Here is a 15,411-nt window from a genome sequence, read left to right on the forward strand (position 1 = left end):
TGGTAGTATAAAGAAATTTCTAAAATTAACTTTCTGTGTAGTTAACAGACCGGAAAACATATAGCGATAGGTATATATGGTACACAATGGATAATAGATAATGTTTCAGCCAGCTAAAACTCGAAGAATTATAGTTCTGAAATTTGTTAAATATAATTATATGAGAGCATTATATAAAAGATGTGTAAAAGAATAGACATAGGAATTATAATATTGTAGTCAAAGTGGGGACACAAATCTATGGTAGGAAATAAACGTAGCTGTATAATATTGAAGTGGGTTTCAAAAACTAAATGATGAAATGTATGACTAATTTTGTATTTGATGGTGATGTTGATGTGTGTGAGTCCCTTTCCAGCCACAACTCCATGTGACTCTCTGTTGCTATCTCTCTCCGTATCTGGTAAGACATGTAAAGCTAGATTATTGTAAAAAAGAGAAACCAAACAAAAAACCTCAACCATTTCCTGCAACCATGTGCTGCTTATTATTATCGATCTATATATTCCAATGCTTAAGATCTACACATAAACTAAATCTTTCAACAATTTCAATTTCAGTCTTTCCCTGCTATTCAAAGTTTTTCTTCAAATCCTCCTCACGTGTACCACATATATATCTGCCTCTCCAGTACAATCAGTATACGACACTCCCAGTTCTCTATCAAATCACAAGTCATTGATCTTAGCCTGTTATATATGTTTTTTTAATGTGGTAACTCCTTGTCTTTTACCATCTTACCTTACTGTACAAATGGAACAAGCTTAAACTTATACAAAACTATGTGTTGACTATCCAAATTTTACAACTTTTTTACCATATCACGTGGTTTCCTAGGTGACATCCCATCTTGATTTCGTAAATTTAATTATTTATTCTGAATATATTCAGTAGTAATTGTTTCTCTTCAGATATATTATTTTCATAAACATTATTTAAAAGTTTGTATACACGAATGCGATATTTATAAAAATGATACTTAACCAGATCACACTGATAACAGGTACCCATATAAATTTATCGTTATTCACTTATTTTATATATGACATAATCAGAGCTGCTTATTTTTGTTTTTACATATATTACATAAAGAAAGCAGCTATTGACATAGTTTGATAATTAAAATACTGGAAAAGGCTATTAATCATAATTTGAAGGAGTAAAGCTTCCATTTAGGAAGACTAGAAGCACTTAATTTCCTATTTATGCCACACTGCGTAATTGTGGCCAGAAGTTGATAGTGTCCATTCCCTCCCAGAGGGACACCATGAACCATATCCAATTTTCATGCATAATTTTTCGCCGATGATTGCAGAGTAGACATCGTGTTTGGCCTCCACAATCCTCACAGGTGATCTACTTTGAATACCATGACGCTTTCGAATGTCAATCTGCAGTTTCAATTTAAATTTGTTACATATCTTCCTTTGTAAAACAAAAGAAACATAGCTAGTTTTCTAGTACTGTCATTTTATATACCAATTTCACAATCTGGTCCCGAATTGAGTTGCCCCAGTCATAAAAGTGATCGTAAAAAACTGTTGGTATTCCAGGATGAGTCAATATATATGCGTATCCCTGTCATAAAACAGAAGAGTTTAAATCTAACTATTCTAGATATATGAATTTGTTTAAAACATATTTTGTTAGTGTATAACTCCAATTCACATCAACTTGTTTCAAAACAATCTAATACTAAGAAGAAGGCATAAAGGCATTTCCATGTATTTATGGAGTTCAACGACTCTAGTTCAAAATCTGACTATTACTTTTTAAGAAGAGAGGATATTTGTGTAATAAGGTGCATTGTGTAGTTTTGAATGATAGGGAGAATTGCATGCATTGGATATTCTTTTGTAAAAGGAGAAAAATCAACATGCTTGAAATTTTACTAAATTTTTCTCTTTGACAGAAAAACAGATAAATAGCTTTAAGAATGTCAAGTGTAGCAGTGGAAGAACAAACAAATAAATGATGTAGAAATAAACTGTCAAACTATTTACATAGTAGCAATACTTGTAAGATACTAATGCCAAAAACAATACCTCCATAATATGGTCTTTCGGGAATGGCCAATGACCCTGCACACAGTGAAGAACACAAGTTACAAGATGTAATAGAACAAAATTTTGTTTTTCTTTCCTTACTTTACTCACTTTTCATTATTCAATTTATAGATAAGTCTTGAGTTAAGTCTTTAGATAACATAATTCTTAATAGAAACACCAATTATTAAGAATTAAGCACCATAAAAGAATTCAATTCAAAAGACTGATATCTCTGGGTGAGAGTCCATGGCTTAATGTCACTTAACATATTGAGCTGCCTCCCAATATTTTTGAAGAATTTATACCTGTGTTGAACCTGTGTCATGATTATCAATAAATGTGACAGATCTTGATGGCCACCACCCCATCACACCAGGTGGCTTTCCTTGAGCATCACGTAACCGCCAAAACTCTCCTCTCACAGCTTCCTACAAATTAAAACCCGAAGATCAATTGTTGTGTATGGTGAGTTTAGTATAATTGGTAAATTTGATTTTGCAGAAATCAACCTATTCCATATATAAGAAGACAGGGGGATTGATTAACTAAGAACTAAGTACAAAATGTATGATATACCTGAAGAATTCCTTTGGTTGTAAAATCAAATGCAGTTGAAAGTTGTCCTGTACTATCTATCCAATTGACTATACGCTGTCTGTGACTATCTGCGAATCATGAAAAATAAGTAACAAGTTCAAGATTGATACATAACAAAATCCAAAATGCAAATATGATAGTTAAACAGACAACAGTATACATAAAATATGACTAGCAAAATGGCCAATATTTACTTGATATTATTTATTTAATTTTCGAAGAAGCACTTGTACAGCAGAAACCAGAGAAGATACAACTACTTTTCAATTGTTTTAGTGATGTCTTGAAATGGCTCAATGCTACCAACATTCTGCTTTGTATATGCAGCATATAGAGATTTGAGAGCTTTTGTTTTGAAGAATTTGTGTATTTGAAGTACAACATATCCAAATTTTAAAAAATTCATAACTAAATGAAAATTATTTCCGATTCAATAAATATACCTTGATTATAGTCTAAAGAAGAACCCTTATAGTTACAAGTATCCCAATACTCTCCCACAGAAAACAAAGGTTTTGCTCCATCGACGTATTCCCTCACATATTTTGCTGAAAACCTATATAAACAACTTATATAAAAGATATATAACACGATAAAGAAAATAAAATCATTGAAAATCCAATACTCTAGTGTCATAGAATATGTCTTACCCCTTTGCAAAATCAAATCGAAAATCTTGAAAACCCACGTCATGACGCAACCAGCGAAGCCAGTTAATGATATCTTTTCTCACAAAATCCTGAGTATGGTCAATGTTAGGAAATCCTTGGAAAACAGCTCCAGTGCTTCGATTTCCCTGAAATAAACAAGACCAAGCACACCTTTAGAATCAAGATCTAACCAAAAGAATATATACATTAGAACAAAAATTACTTATCTTACCAGTCCTCCGGTGCATGATGTCACTGCACGTTCATCCCATCCTAAAGGAATTCCATCAAAACGATTATACATTCCTCCATGTCCTTGAGTGGTGCCAGTACGATGATTGATAACTATGTCAGCCATTGCTCTCACTCGGTGTTGTTTCATCTTCTGAAGCAAAGCTCTTAACTGACGTTCAGAACCATATTTAGTATTGAGAGAATAAAGATTCTGTGGAGTGTAACCTGTTTTAGAGAAAAAGTTAAAAGAAAATGACATTAAGTTGCATGAGGTTAGAAGAAAAAGATAAAAACATCACTATCACGTTAAAAATTGTATGTCTGGTTATTTTAAGATGTAACCTTCAGGTGAAAACGAATGATAGGGTGGTGGCAACCAAACTGATGTAAATCCAGATTTAGCCATGTCAGGAACTTTAGTTTCTAAATTATTCCACCAATTATATCTGTGAGACTCCCAGTTGAATCCCTGAAAAAAAACATGTTAAATGTTAATTCTACTCATTGCAAGTTCTTCACAGTACCAAATAATACGTTTGATTTTGTGCAGACAGTATTAGTGTACTGAGATAATCAAGTTTTACGATTAAATAACAGTGTTGGATCACACAAACAGGAAAGAAGAAATAATGAACTCAAAGAGCAAGGAGGAATTGATGTTTGAAATAACATCAGTATGACATGATCTATGCTGCTCATAGTCTCGAAGGTTGTTCAATTATAGACAGGGAACTGAGCAAATAATATAAAGTGTAGAGCAGAGTGATTGAAATTTACCTGAAGAAGTATTTCTTTTCCATCACGTAAAACTGCAGCTGGTCACATGCAGCAAGAAGGACGAATTAGATAAAGTCAGTACTAAAATATGATCTCCATAGAAGACAAGTCCTCTGGTTAGAACTTTTGAAGCGCAGAAAGCTGTAAACTAATAACGCAAATGCCATGATCTATGAAAAGCACATTTGTTAAAAGTGTGTAGTTAATGAGGTTTATGAGGAGAGAAAGCATACCCAGATCAGTTTGTTGATTGGTTTGTTCCTGGTGGTAAGAAGAAAGAAATAAAGAAATGAGACAGAGAGAAACATAATGAGAGAAGAAAGCTAGAGAGAAAGAGAATGGTATAGCATAGAAGGAACCTTCAAGTAGCCCATGTTAAGATTGTTGGATCAAGGAATTGACAAAGAAGGAAGATATCTGCAGGAAGAGTAAGGAAGAATCGATTATTGAGAAAGAAAATAGAAATGAGAAGAAGAAGAAGAGAAGAGAGAAACGCACAAGAGAAGAGAAGAGAAGAGAAGATTGATCTGAAGGAAAGAGGGAGTGAGGCATTGGTATTAGTAGGGAGGGAAAAAGGGATAAAAAAATCAGTGGAATTAGAATCAGAGATGACATTAGCCGGGAATTTGGAACGTGAGGATAAAGGGGAATCTGCTTTTAAGCCAAAATTCATATTCAATGTGCACCCAATTGGCTGAATAGAGAGGCATGGGGAATTCAACGCTAGCATTTCATTTCAACAAGTTTCAATTATTTCTAGAGCCGTCTCTTCTCCGCTTCAATCTACACAGCTTAGATCGCAAGCTACAACCACCACCACCAATCAATTAATATATGCTTCTGAAAATGATTTCTCAAACCCTGCATTGCTTTCCTTCTTCTTCTTCTTCTACCACCACCACCACCACACAACTTATTCTGCTCAAAAATTAACTGCATCTTTTTTTTTTTACATCACCAATCCTACATTTTCATACAATGCACAGTATCCTCTAATCAGAATCCATGTTTTGTTTAATGATTAAAATAAATAAATAAAAAAAAAAACTGTGATGTGTAGAAAGTCCGAAAAAGGCAGAAGCAGTAGCTCTGATGTGCAGAAAGTCCAAACAAATCTAGAACCAGACCCTCGTGTCCTGTTTTAAGAAGTTGAAAACCCGTTAACGGAATCTGGGGGTAAGAGTTTGCCAAAACAGGACAAGGTGTTTAGTTTATTTTATTTTGTCACTATTATCAGATACAAACAAACTTAAGGAAATGAGATTTATCTCATTCACATGCTGTCCTCTTTTAAACTATCGACTTAGAGAGCTACATGACGTCAAAATAAGCCTTTCAGGTTCGACAGCCTCACAACTTGGGACTCTCCTTCGTCTTTAACTTCTTCCACTCAGTTATACTTCTTCGTTTCATTTCAATCAAAAATGCTTAAAGTAAAACTGTTAAACATGAGAATTCTAAAGTAAAACTGTTAAACATAAGAATTTTAATTATAAGTCCAATTAATAAAATGAAAAAATTAAATATTAGGTAAATATTCGTTGACTTATTACTTTAATATTTTGGATAAAAAATTATATCAATTTTTATATAATTAAACTAAAATATCATTTGTGTTATCTTTAACTTCCACTCATTTATACTTTTTCATTTCATTCCATAAATAAAAGTATCATTATATATTTTTATATTCATTTCACACAATATATTAAATAAAATAATTATAAAAGTGTAATTTTTAATATATTTTAAAAAAATTAAAAAAGTAAAAAATAATATCGAATGAATATTAAAAAAATTAAAATACATACAAAATTTATTTTTCCATTAAAATTGCTTAAAGTAAAACTGTTAAACATGACCCTAAGTTACCTACAATTGTTCTTAGAACATATTCAAATATGAATGATGATATTTTGATAACATCTTTTTTACAATATTTTAACAACATTTACGTATCACTCTGTAATTAGTCCATGTTAGTATTTATGATTATTATTATTGATTATGAAATAATTTTAGACCAATCACAGAATGACACGTAAAATGTTATAAAAAAATGTTAAAATGTTATAAAAAAAATGTCGTAAAAAGTATATTATCCTTCAAATATTTCTTATCTTTCCTAACTTTCTAATGGTCCTCGTGTGCTTTCTTCTTTATCTCTTACCTTCTACCAGTTTCTTTCTTATGTTCTATGTTCTGCTCATGGATTTTCTTTATCTGCTGTTTTGCACATGTTGTTCTGCACATATATGATTTATTACATGTGCATACTTGATTGAATAGAATATCAATAATGTCACATGTGTCACCGTGACCCGTATAAGATCAACACAAAAATAGGTCTTAAAATGTAATATTATGGTTCTTGAAAAATATTATATCTCATGAGAGTAAACTGATGTTTCTAATATTAATAATGTAATTTTGTTACTTTTTTTCCAAACCAATTTATTTTTACTCTTTTTGTTTTTAAACAATAGTAAATATATAATTTCACAATTATATGATATTTGTAAGTTTTTCTTTTGGTGTGAAAAAAAAAATATGAAGTAATGTAAACACGGACTATATATGTACACACTACTACGCATCAAGTAATGATACTTGTTAAGTGGTTATACCCATATTCAGATGCCATCTGAAAAGGTTAATTTATGTGATGAGCAATAATCTAAGAATAAATCCTTTTGGTAAGATACGGTAATACTTTTCAAGAAAAAGCTTTAAAGAATCACCTTTTTCTTAACACTTGTAAGAAACAGAGAAAAAGAAAAAACAAAATCATGTTGAGTATTGCTTTTAATTTTATGCTTTGGGTTGGGAATAAAATGGAAAGTGAAAAAACAATGGAATAACAAGAATAAAAGATAAATACGATTAATAAAATGTATAGTTTACATGAATAAAAATGAAAACAATAAAAGTAAAGATTTTTCATTTCAAGAATTTGGACAAATTAAAAAGCAGAAGAAACTAAGTACATTGAACGAAGAATATTTGTTACGTCATTTAAAGAATTATTTTTCTCTTATTATTAAAAAATTATTATATATGAAAAACATGCTATAAAAAAATTAATTTTGTTAAAAAACGATGTTATATCTAATGAAGGAACCAATTTCCATGCCTAAAGCGAGAAGGAAGCTATTTCTCCACGTTGCACCTAAAACATTTGTCATTGCCTTCCGTTTTTCAAAGATAAACTAAAAAATGGGTTAGACTAGAAAAAAAAAGTGTGAGAAAAAATAAATAAAAGTCAAGTATTTTTTATTAAGAAAAATAGTGAAAAAGATAAGGAAAGGGATAGAGAAATTAATGAGAAAAATAAAAAATATTATCATGAATGGATAAATTTCTAAATTATATTTTCATGTAAACTAAAACGGCAAATTTATCATTTTCATTTATTCAAAGCTATTTTAATGTGAAAAACCAAACAAGCATGAAGACTCTACTCAAAGAAGAGATTGAATAGAAATAATTTTTTTTTTTTAAAGTAGATAATATTGTTTAAAGAAAGAGAGAACTTATTTAAATTAATTTATTTGATTGGATAAAGAAAATGAAACATTGACTATTAGGAGTGTGGATAGGGTGGGTGGATGTTGAATTAAGTTGGATGAGATAGGATAAGACTGAAGAAAAAGATAAAGCAAAGCTGCACAAGTAACTGTTCCTTCCTTCCTTTCTTTCTCTCTTTCTTTGTTTCTTCCTTCATTCACATTCACACTCTCCCACTCTCCTTCAACCCTCCAAGCAAAGCAAGACATGGCGGCGCCGACAGTGAAGGTGTACGGTCCACCCATGTCCACTGCCGTGTCCAGAGTCTTGGCCTGTCTGTTGGAGAAAGACGTCAACTTCCAACTCCTTCCCGTTAACATGTCCAAAGGGGAACACAGGACCCCTGAATTCCTCAAGCTTCACCCTTTCGGACAAGTACCTGCATTTCAAGACGCCGACAACGTTTCCCTCTTCGGTACGTTCGCTTACCTTCCCAAAGCTCTCACCTTTCCTTACTTGTAAAAATCTAACATCAAATTCAAATCAGAGTCCAGAGCGATATGCCGCTACGTATGCGACAAATACGGGGACAAAGGGAACAGGGATCTCTACGGTAGCAACCCTCTGGCCAAGGCCTCCATAGATCAATGGCTGGAGGCAGAAGGTCAGAACTTCAACCCACCTTCCTCCACTCTGGTCTTCCAGCTGGCATTCGCGCCCCGAATGAAGATCAAGCAAGACGAGGGTGCCATCAAGCAGAGCAAAGAAAAGCTGGCGAAGGTGCTGGATGTGTACGAGAAGAGGCTCGGAGTGAGCCGGTTCTTGGCTGGGGATGAGTTCTCTCTCGCCGATCTTTCCCATCTTCCGAACGCCCACTACCTGCTCGCCGCCCCCGACGCTGCTCCTCTCTTCAGTTCTCCCAACGTCGCCAGGTGGTGGGACGAGATCTCCTCCCGCGACTCCTGGAAGAAAGTCGTCGACTTGCAGCGAGGTGCCTGAGTTTGTTTAGAAAAGGGTTCGAAAATTTAAGTTGATTTCCTTAAAATGTAAGGTAGATCTGGATTAAGGTGGTTGTTTTTAGTTGGAGCGGGGTTGTTTTCTGACATTGTAATCCGATGTGAGAACTCCGATGGTAGTTGTGTAATTTTGAAGGATAAGCGGGTAAAGTTTTGCAGTGTTTGGGTAGGTTTTGTCTTCACAAGCGAGTGAAGTCAAACATAAACATAATATATGAGCTGCCTATCTCTGTCGAAATAATAACGAAATGTTGACATTTCCAACTTCCAAGTTCATCGTCACTTCAATTTTCTCCTGTTTTGCTGCTTTAGCCACTCCCAACTACCCATAGATAACAACAAAGGACTCCACCTTACGAAACTTTATTTCATAGCTCAACTTAACAAATGATCTGTCTCCTGTCCGGAGGGAATGGCTACGAGTTAATACTAATCATACCTGAAAAGTGTTTGGTAAATAAAACCATCACTTTTAATTTTAATAAAAGAAAATTAAGTTCATTAATCATTTTTAAAATATTTTAAGATCTCTAGACTAATGATACTATTTCTACATATCTTTTAACTACTTTAATTTTTTTAATGTATTGAAATGTTTATTTAAATTTTGGCTTAATTATTCAAATAGTTCCGATGGTGGAAATGTGTTAATTTGGTTTTCACTTGTAATTTTCTAATTATTATTTTTGTTGTCAGCGGCATGTGATATATTTCGTTCTCTCGCTGTAGTCTGTGTCGTGGCTGAAGAATGAATTAAGAAAGATGAAAAATTATAAAACTTATATGGGTTGTGGGTTATTGGTAAGTTGACCCGTCTTGTGACCTTGCAGGCTGGTGAACCAAATGGGGTTAATGGATCTAACATGTAACTCAACCTTCCTTCTTTTTAGGAGAGTTACTCCCTACACCATCACACATTGCTTACTGCACCACCACACTTTTTTTAAATTCCAAAATTATCCTTCATATTCTAAAATATCCTACACCTCCTCCTTTTCTCTTGAACGGATGTCGACATCCGTTAAAGAAAAAATTCTTCAACGGATGTGCCACATCCGTTACGTTTAGTTTTCTTTTTTAAGTTTTTAGTTTTTTTAAGTTTTTAGTTTCTTTAAGTTTTTTAATTATTTACTTTTTTTAAAAATTATTACTTAGTTATTTATAAATTAATTTTATTTTTTATAATAAAATAATTATTATTAATTTAATTTATGTATTATTATTTTAAATAATAATTAAAATACTTTTTAAAAATTTATTAAAACGCATTGAAGTTTTTTTCTTTTTAAAGTTTTTAGTTTTTTATTTTATTATATTTTAAATTAATATATAAATATTATTTAATTTTTTTAAAATTATTATTTAATTAATTATAAATTAATTTTATTTTATTTAATAAAATAATTATTATTAATTTAATGTATGTATTATTATTTAAATAATAATCATAGTTTTAAAAGTTTTATTAAAACGGATTAAATAATAATCATAGTTTTAAAAGTTTTATTAAAACGGACGTGGCAATCCGTTAATATTTTAAAAATTTATTAAATCGGGAAGTTTTTTCTTTTTAAATTTTCAGATTTTAATTTATTATATTTTAAATTAATATATAAATATTATTTAATTAATTTAAAATTATTAATTAATTATTTATGAATTAATTTTATTTTATTTAATAAAATAATTATTATTAATTTAAGTTATATATTATTATTTAAATAATAATCAAAGTAGTTTTAAAAGTTTTATTAAAACGGATGTGGCAATCCGTTAACGGATGTCGCCACATCCGTTGAAGATTTTCTTTTTTTTTAAATAAAAACAATAAATTAAAATATAGGATTTGTGAATGGACGGATGTCAACATCCGTTGAAGGTAAAACGGATGTCAACATCCGTTGAAGGTAAAACGGATGTTGATATCCGTTTTAGAGAAGGGCAAAATTGGTATGGAGTGGTGCAGGAAGCATTCGGTGGTGGTGGAGGGAGCAACTACCTCTTTTTAGACTAACGGACCACCCTATCAGATCAGACTCATTTTAATCCACCTCCCCTTTACTATTTTGCCCCTTCCTCCACCTTTCCTTTACTATTTTGCCCCTCAGTAAAATTTTATTTTTAAAATTGTTGTTTTTTAATTTTATTCATTTATAACATATTTCACTGATAACCTACGTAGTTCCTTGTATGAGTAAAATATTTTTCTACAACGGATGTTGACATCCGTTGAAGGATGTCATCCGTCCAGAGGCAGTGTTCCTTTTACGTTTCGTTTTTATTTTATTTGTTTATTTTATTTATAGTAATTTATATTTAAATTTATAATTTTAAATGTTATATATGGTTAGTTTTTAAACGTAATAATTTTGTTAAAATATGAATTTGTTAAAATATGAATTTGTTAAAATATGAATTTGTTATAGGTGGAGAAGAAGCTTAACGGAAGAGAGAAAGGTAAACGAAAATGGAAGAGAGGAAGAGGTGCAGAGGGAAGTAAATCAGAAGTTTTAAATAAATTAAAATATTAAAATAATAAAAATAAAAAATTTTAACTTTTGAGGATATAATTGTCATTTTAGAAGGATATAATTGGCATTTTAGAAAATTGGGGAGGTAGAGGAAGAGACGTGTGTGGGTGGAGGGAGTAACACCCTTTTAACACTCATAGTGGGATTTTCAAGGTCAGACCATAGAAGTCCATTACAAGTTAGAACAAGGTAATAGACCGTCTTTTCTAAATTTGTCTTAAATTCATCTCAATAAAAATTACATCCCACACTGTAAAAAGTTTCTCAAACGAAAAAAAGACCAAAATAATTTACACGAAATCGCAACTCTTAAGAAACATTTTTTAAGAGATAGTTACTGGATGTAACTTTTAAAAGAAAAAAAATTATGTTCTTATGTCATTCATTTTATAAATGTCATCTCACATCAATTAGTATACTTCGTGTACTTTTTCACCATAAAAATATTAAATAAAGTAATTGTAAAAAACAATGAAATCAAATTCTCTTCCCAGAATACCTCATATTCCAAATATGTTAAAAACAAGCTAAGGCCCAAACCTGGAAGCCCATTGACAGAACTTAGGATGAAATACTTAGGAAGGTTAAATACAAATAATAATTAAAATAAAGGTGATCAAAATCATTCATGCACTCAAGTGCCGGAACGGAGTTAAATTTCTAAATACATTCTATAGAAATGAAATGGAAGTAAAATCTTCCAAATACTCCAATTCAAAATGCGTTAAAGTTTCATAATTACCTCTTTCTTTATCCGACTGAAGAACTCATAACAGAGTAACAGCTGAAACAAAAAGGAATCATAGATGTTAAAATTGCAGAGGGAGAATAAATTAGTTCACCAGTAGCTGTACACTTTAAGTTTATCCAACATTGGAAACTTTACAAATTAGTAAACTAATGATTCAACAAATATTAAATAAGTATGCAGTCACAGTGATTATCTGGCACTTTATGAAGGAGAAGGGAATTGCATTAACCATGGCTATATTTTTTTGTTTTGTGGAGTCAGAAACAATGATTAAATATGGAAACAAAATTACCGCAGGTGGTTTTTTTATTCCGGGCGTTACGAGTAATGAGAAATACAACGACAGATCCAAGCGCAACGTGACTAAAAGCTAGCAACAGACGTAAAAAATAAACACAAGAGGGTTGAAGATTCTGATTCTTTAAGCTCTACGATAAATAGCGGATCCACCATGCATGGCACGCGCAAATTCACCTTACTTTACATCTCACCGCAGTACGTGATCGAAAAAATTTTAAAATAAGAAAAAGGAAAGTGAAAACTTCGTAGATTCCTGGATCCGTGAGATTCGAGGATGAATTGGGCACTATACAGGGCTATCCAACAAAAAATTAGCTTTGAAAACCAAATTGCATGCATGCAGCAGTCGACCATGGAATTAAAAGCAATTACAGTAGGAAAAGGAAAGGAAAAAGAGAAAAAGGAAATGAATCGATCAGGTGGAGATGGGTTTTCGGCAGAGAATCATGTGCATGGGGGAGAATATTCCGGTATCACCACCACGGGTGAGGTGGTCGGCGGTCTGGAAGAGCATTTGATGAACGTCGAGGGTACCTTTGGGGGCAATTCCTAAGGCGGAGAGAACAGAAATGAGAAGGTGGTTCCGCCAGTAGGCGATCCGACCCATCTTCAAACGGGTCCACCAGGGGTGAGAGGGTGGGAGAGCGAGATCGCGCTCCTCCACCACCTCAAACCCCACCCTACGCGCGCTCTCCGCGATGTCAGCGTAGCTCCTCAGACCAGGCAGAGCGTCCCCTCTCTCGATCCCCTCAATGGTCTCCACGTGTTCCGCCTCCGACCCTCTGAATTTGTCAGTGGTCACCCACTCGTACGACACGTACAGCGCCCCTGGCTTCAGAACGCGAAACACTTGCGCGTAAACTTCGTCCAGCTTCGGCGCGTGGCAGGTCGCTTCGATGGAGTAGGCACCGTCGAAGCTGTCGTCCGGGAAGGGCATGTGGAGGAAGTTGCCGCACACCACCTCGCAGAGGGACTCCAGCCGTGCTTTCTTGTTGTGGAACCTCGCCCGCTGGACCTGGTACTCGTTGATGGTGATGCCCACCACGTTGGCGCCTGAGTGGGCCGCGATGGCCCGCATGGGCCCTCCTACGCCGCAGCCCACGTCGATGATCCGCTGGCCCGGGCGGGCCTGGATGAGATCCGCGGCCATCTGTTCGTGGAGGCGCGTGGCCTCGGCGTGGGACTTGCCAGGAACGGAGGGAGAGAAGTGGAAGGATTGGCCCCAACCCCATTCGTAGATGTCAGTTACGAGATTGTAGAATGTGTCGACGAAGTCCGGCACTTTCTCGGCGGTTTCGATCTCCTTGGGCCGCAGGAAGAAGGACCAGTACTGCTTGTATTTGTCTTGAATTTTCTCCGCCGAGATGGAGCCGCCGGATATGGCGGTGGCATGTTTCCCCTTCTGCTCGGCGGAACCCAGGATGCAGATGAACCAGTAAAGACCGGCGGCGAGGAACGGGGCGGTCCAGAGGAGGGACAGTGAGTCCATTTTGGGTTGGTTTATGTTGTGTTGTCAAATGTTATGTTTGGTTTTATAGAGAACATTCCTCCACTGAGTTGTGGTGAGTGTGTGGTTGGCTGGCTGCTGCTCACTCCATGTGTGTCGCGCGTGAATCTCGGCTCCCTACTCTCTAGCCTACTACTTTCTTCCTTATTTTAATTCTGATTATCGTTTCGAAGACTTAGCCAGACACAAACTCTCTAATTCTTACCCTATCATTTCTCTTCCATTTTTTTTCCTTTTTCTGTCATTATTCCCGACCACAGAGTCTCAATACCAGTGTGTAAAGGCTACTTTGGAAATCAATATAGTCATCATTTCATAATTAAAAACTATTTTAACATGATTTTCTATTTATATTTTTGAAACTTCAATTTATTAAGAAAGATTAATCATCATGTGGAGTTGTGATTATATTTATTTTTTATTGTTGATAAGATGTTTTAAAGCTAAACACGAATGTGAGGTCATGACTATAGTGGTTGATGCTATTGCATGTAAAGGAGTGATGATATATATGAAGTAATTATTTATATAAATTGATAGTAAACATATATAAATTTTAAACAAGAACGACATAAAAATCGATTTACTCGTTAAAAACCAATTTCATACTATTACTCAATTATACATAATTATGTATAGTTGCACCATTGATTTCTGTAATAATTTTATCCAAAATCATAATTTCTAACTAATTGAGTGTAAAAGTTTTAAAAATGGAAGTATCTAGCAATTAAAATTTAAAAAACAAGAAAAAAATTACATTCTATTTCTTTCGTTTTTATTTATATATTATATATATAAACTACCAGTTTATACAAATTCATTTCATTATTCTTATCTATTTAATTAGTTTTTCAAATTCTCCAAATTTACCACAAAATAGTTCTATAAGAATATTATATTGCAAAAAATATATAATTGTGGAAAATGAGTGACAAACTATGTTGATAATTCTTACAATCAATACAACAATAAAGTCTTCGGTCATAAACATGTGTAGTCCTCGTTTGAATTTGAACCATACCTATATTCGTGAGAGACTCACATCATAATTTCAAACAAACATTATTAAACATATATTTAAGTATTTCGGTTGCAAAATATTTAAAATTAGTTTTATTTAACTATGTGATTTTTATTATTTATTATAATTAATAAAAATCACATAGTTAAAATAAAACTAATTTTAAATACTTTTGCAACTTGGTGAATAAATATAATAATTTTCTATTTTAAATGAAATTTAATTTACCCAAAAATTATACTGTATTATTAAAAATTATTTTATAACAACTATCATTTGATAATTCTCATAATCAATACAACAAAAAAGTCTTCCGCCATTAATGGTAGTAATTCTCATTCGAATTTGAACCATACCACTATATTCGTGACAGACGTCACATCATAGTTTCAAACAAACATATTAAACATATATTTAAATAATTGAGTTCCAAAAGTATTACTTTTGTCTTAACTATGAAAATTCTGTT

General features: G+C 33.1%; 2 protein-coding genes and 1 pseudogene across 2 annotated transcripts; 1 reads left to right on the forward strand and 2 right to left on the reverse strand.

Annotated features, from left to right (window-relative positions):
- Positions 1-1,004: 1,004 nt before the first annotated feature.
- AMY2 (alpha-amylase-like 2) lies at positions 1,005-4,822 on the reverse strand. Its single transcript, XM_047303978.2, has 13 exons — positions 4,805-4,822; positions 4,666-4,723; positions 4,540-4,567; positions 4,307-4,344; positions 3,872-3,998; positions 3,528-3,754; positions 3,296-3,441; positions 3,089-3,201; positions 2,625-2,713; positions 2,354-2,476; positions 2,046-2,081; positions 1,480-1,578; positions 1,005-1,391 (listed from the first exon to the last, which is right to left on the reverse strand). The coding sequence occupies exons 2-13, from the start codon at positions 4,678-4,680 to the stop codon at positions 1,200-1,202; spliced, it is 1,233 nt and encodes a 410-aa protein (XP_047159934.1). The 5' UTR covers positions 4,681-4,723; positions 4,805-4,822; the 3' UTR covers positions 1,005-1,199.
- A 3,092-nt stretch (positions 4,823-7,914) lies between these two features.
- On the forward strand, positions 7,915-9,100 carry LOC124830307 (glutathione S-transferase-like). The gene is made up of 2 exons (XM_047303980.2): positions 7,915-8,288; positions 8,361-9,100. Exons 1-2 carry the CDS (start codon positions 8,081-8,083, stop codon positions 8,810-8,812), a joined length of 660 nt encoding a protein of 219 aa, XP_047159936.1. The 5' UTR covers positions 7,915-8,080; the 3' UTR covers positions 8,813-9,100.
- Positions 9,101-12,512: 3,412 nt separating this feature from the next.
- Positions 12,513-14,123, reverse strand: LOC124830308 (24-methylenesterol C-methyltransferase 2 pseudogene; annotated as a pseudogene).
- Between the last annotated feature and the right edge of the window lie 1,288 nt (positions 14,124-15,411).

The sequence above is a fragment of the Vigna umbellata genome, chromosome 1 (genome assembly GCF_029865625.1).
Source record: "Vigna umbellata cultivar VRB3 chromosome 1, Vumbellata_1.0, whole genome shotgun sequence".
NCBI classification, from domain to species: Eukaryota; Viridiplantae; Streptophyta; class Magnoliopsida; order Fabales; family Fabaceae; genus Vigna; species Vigna umbellata.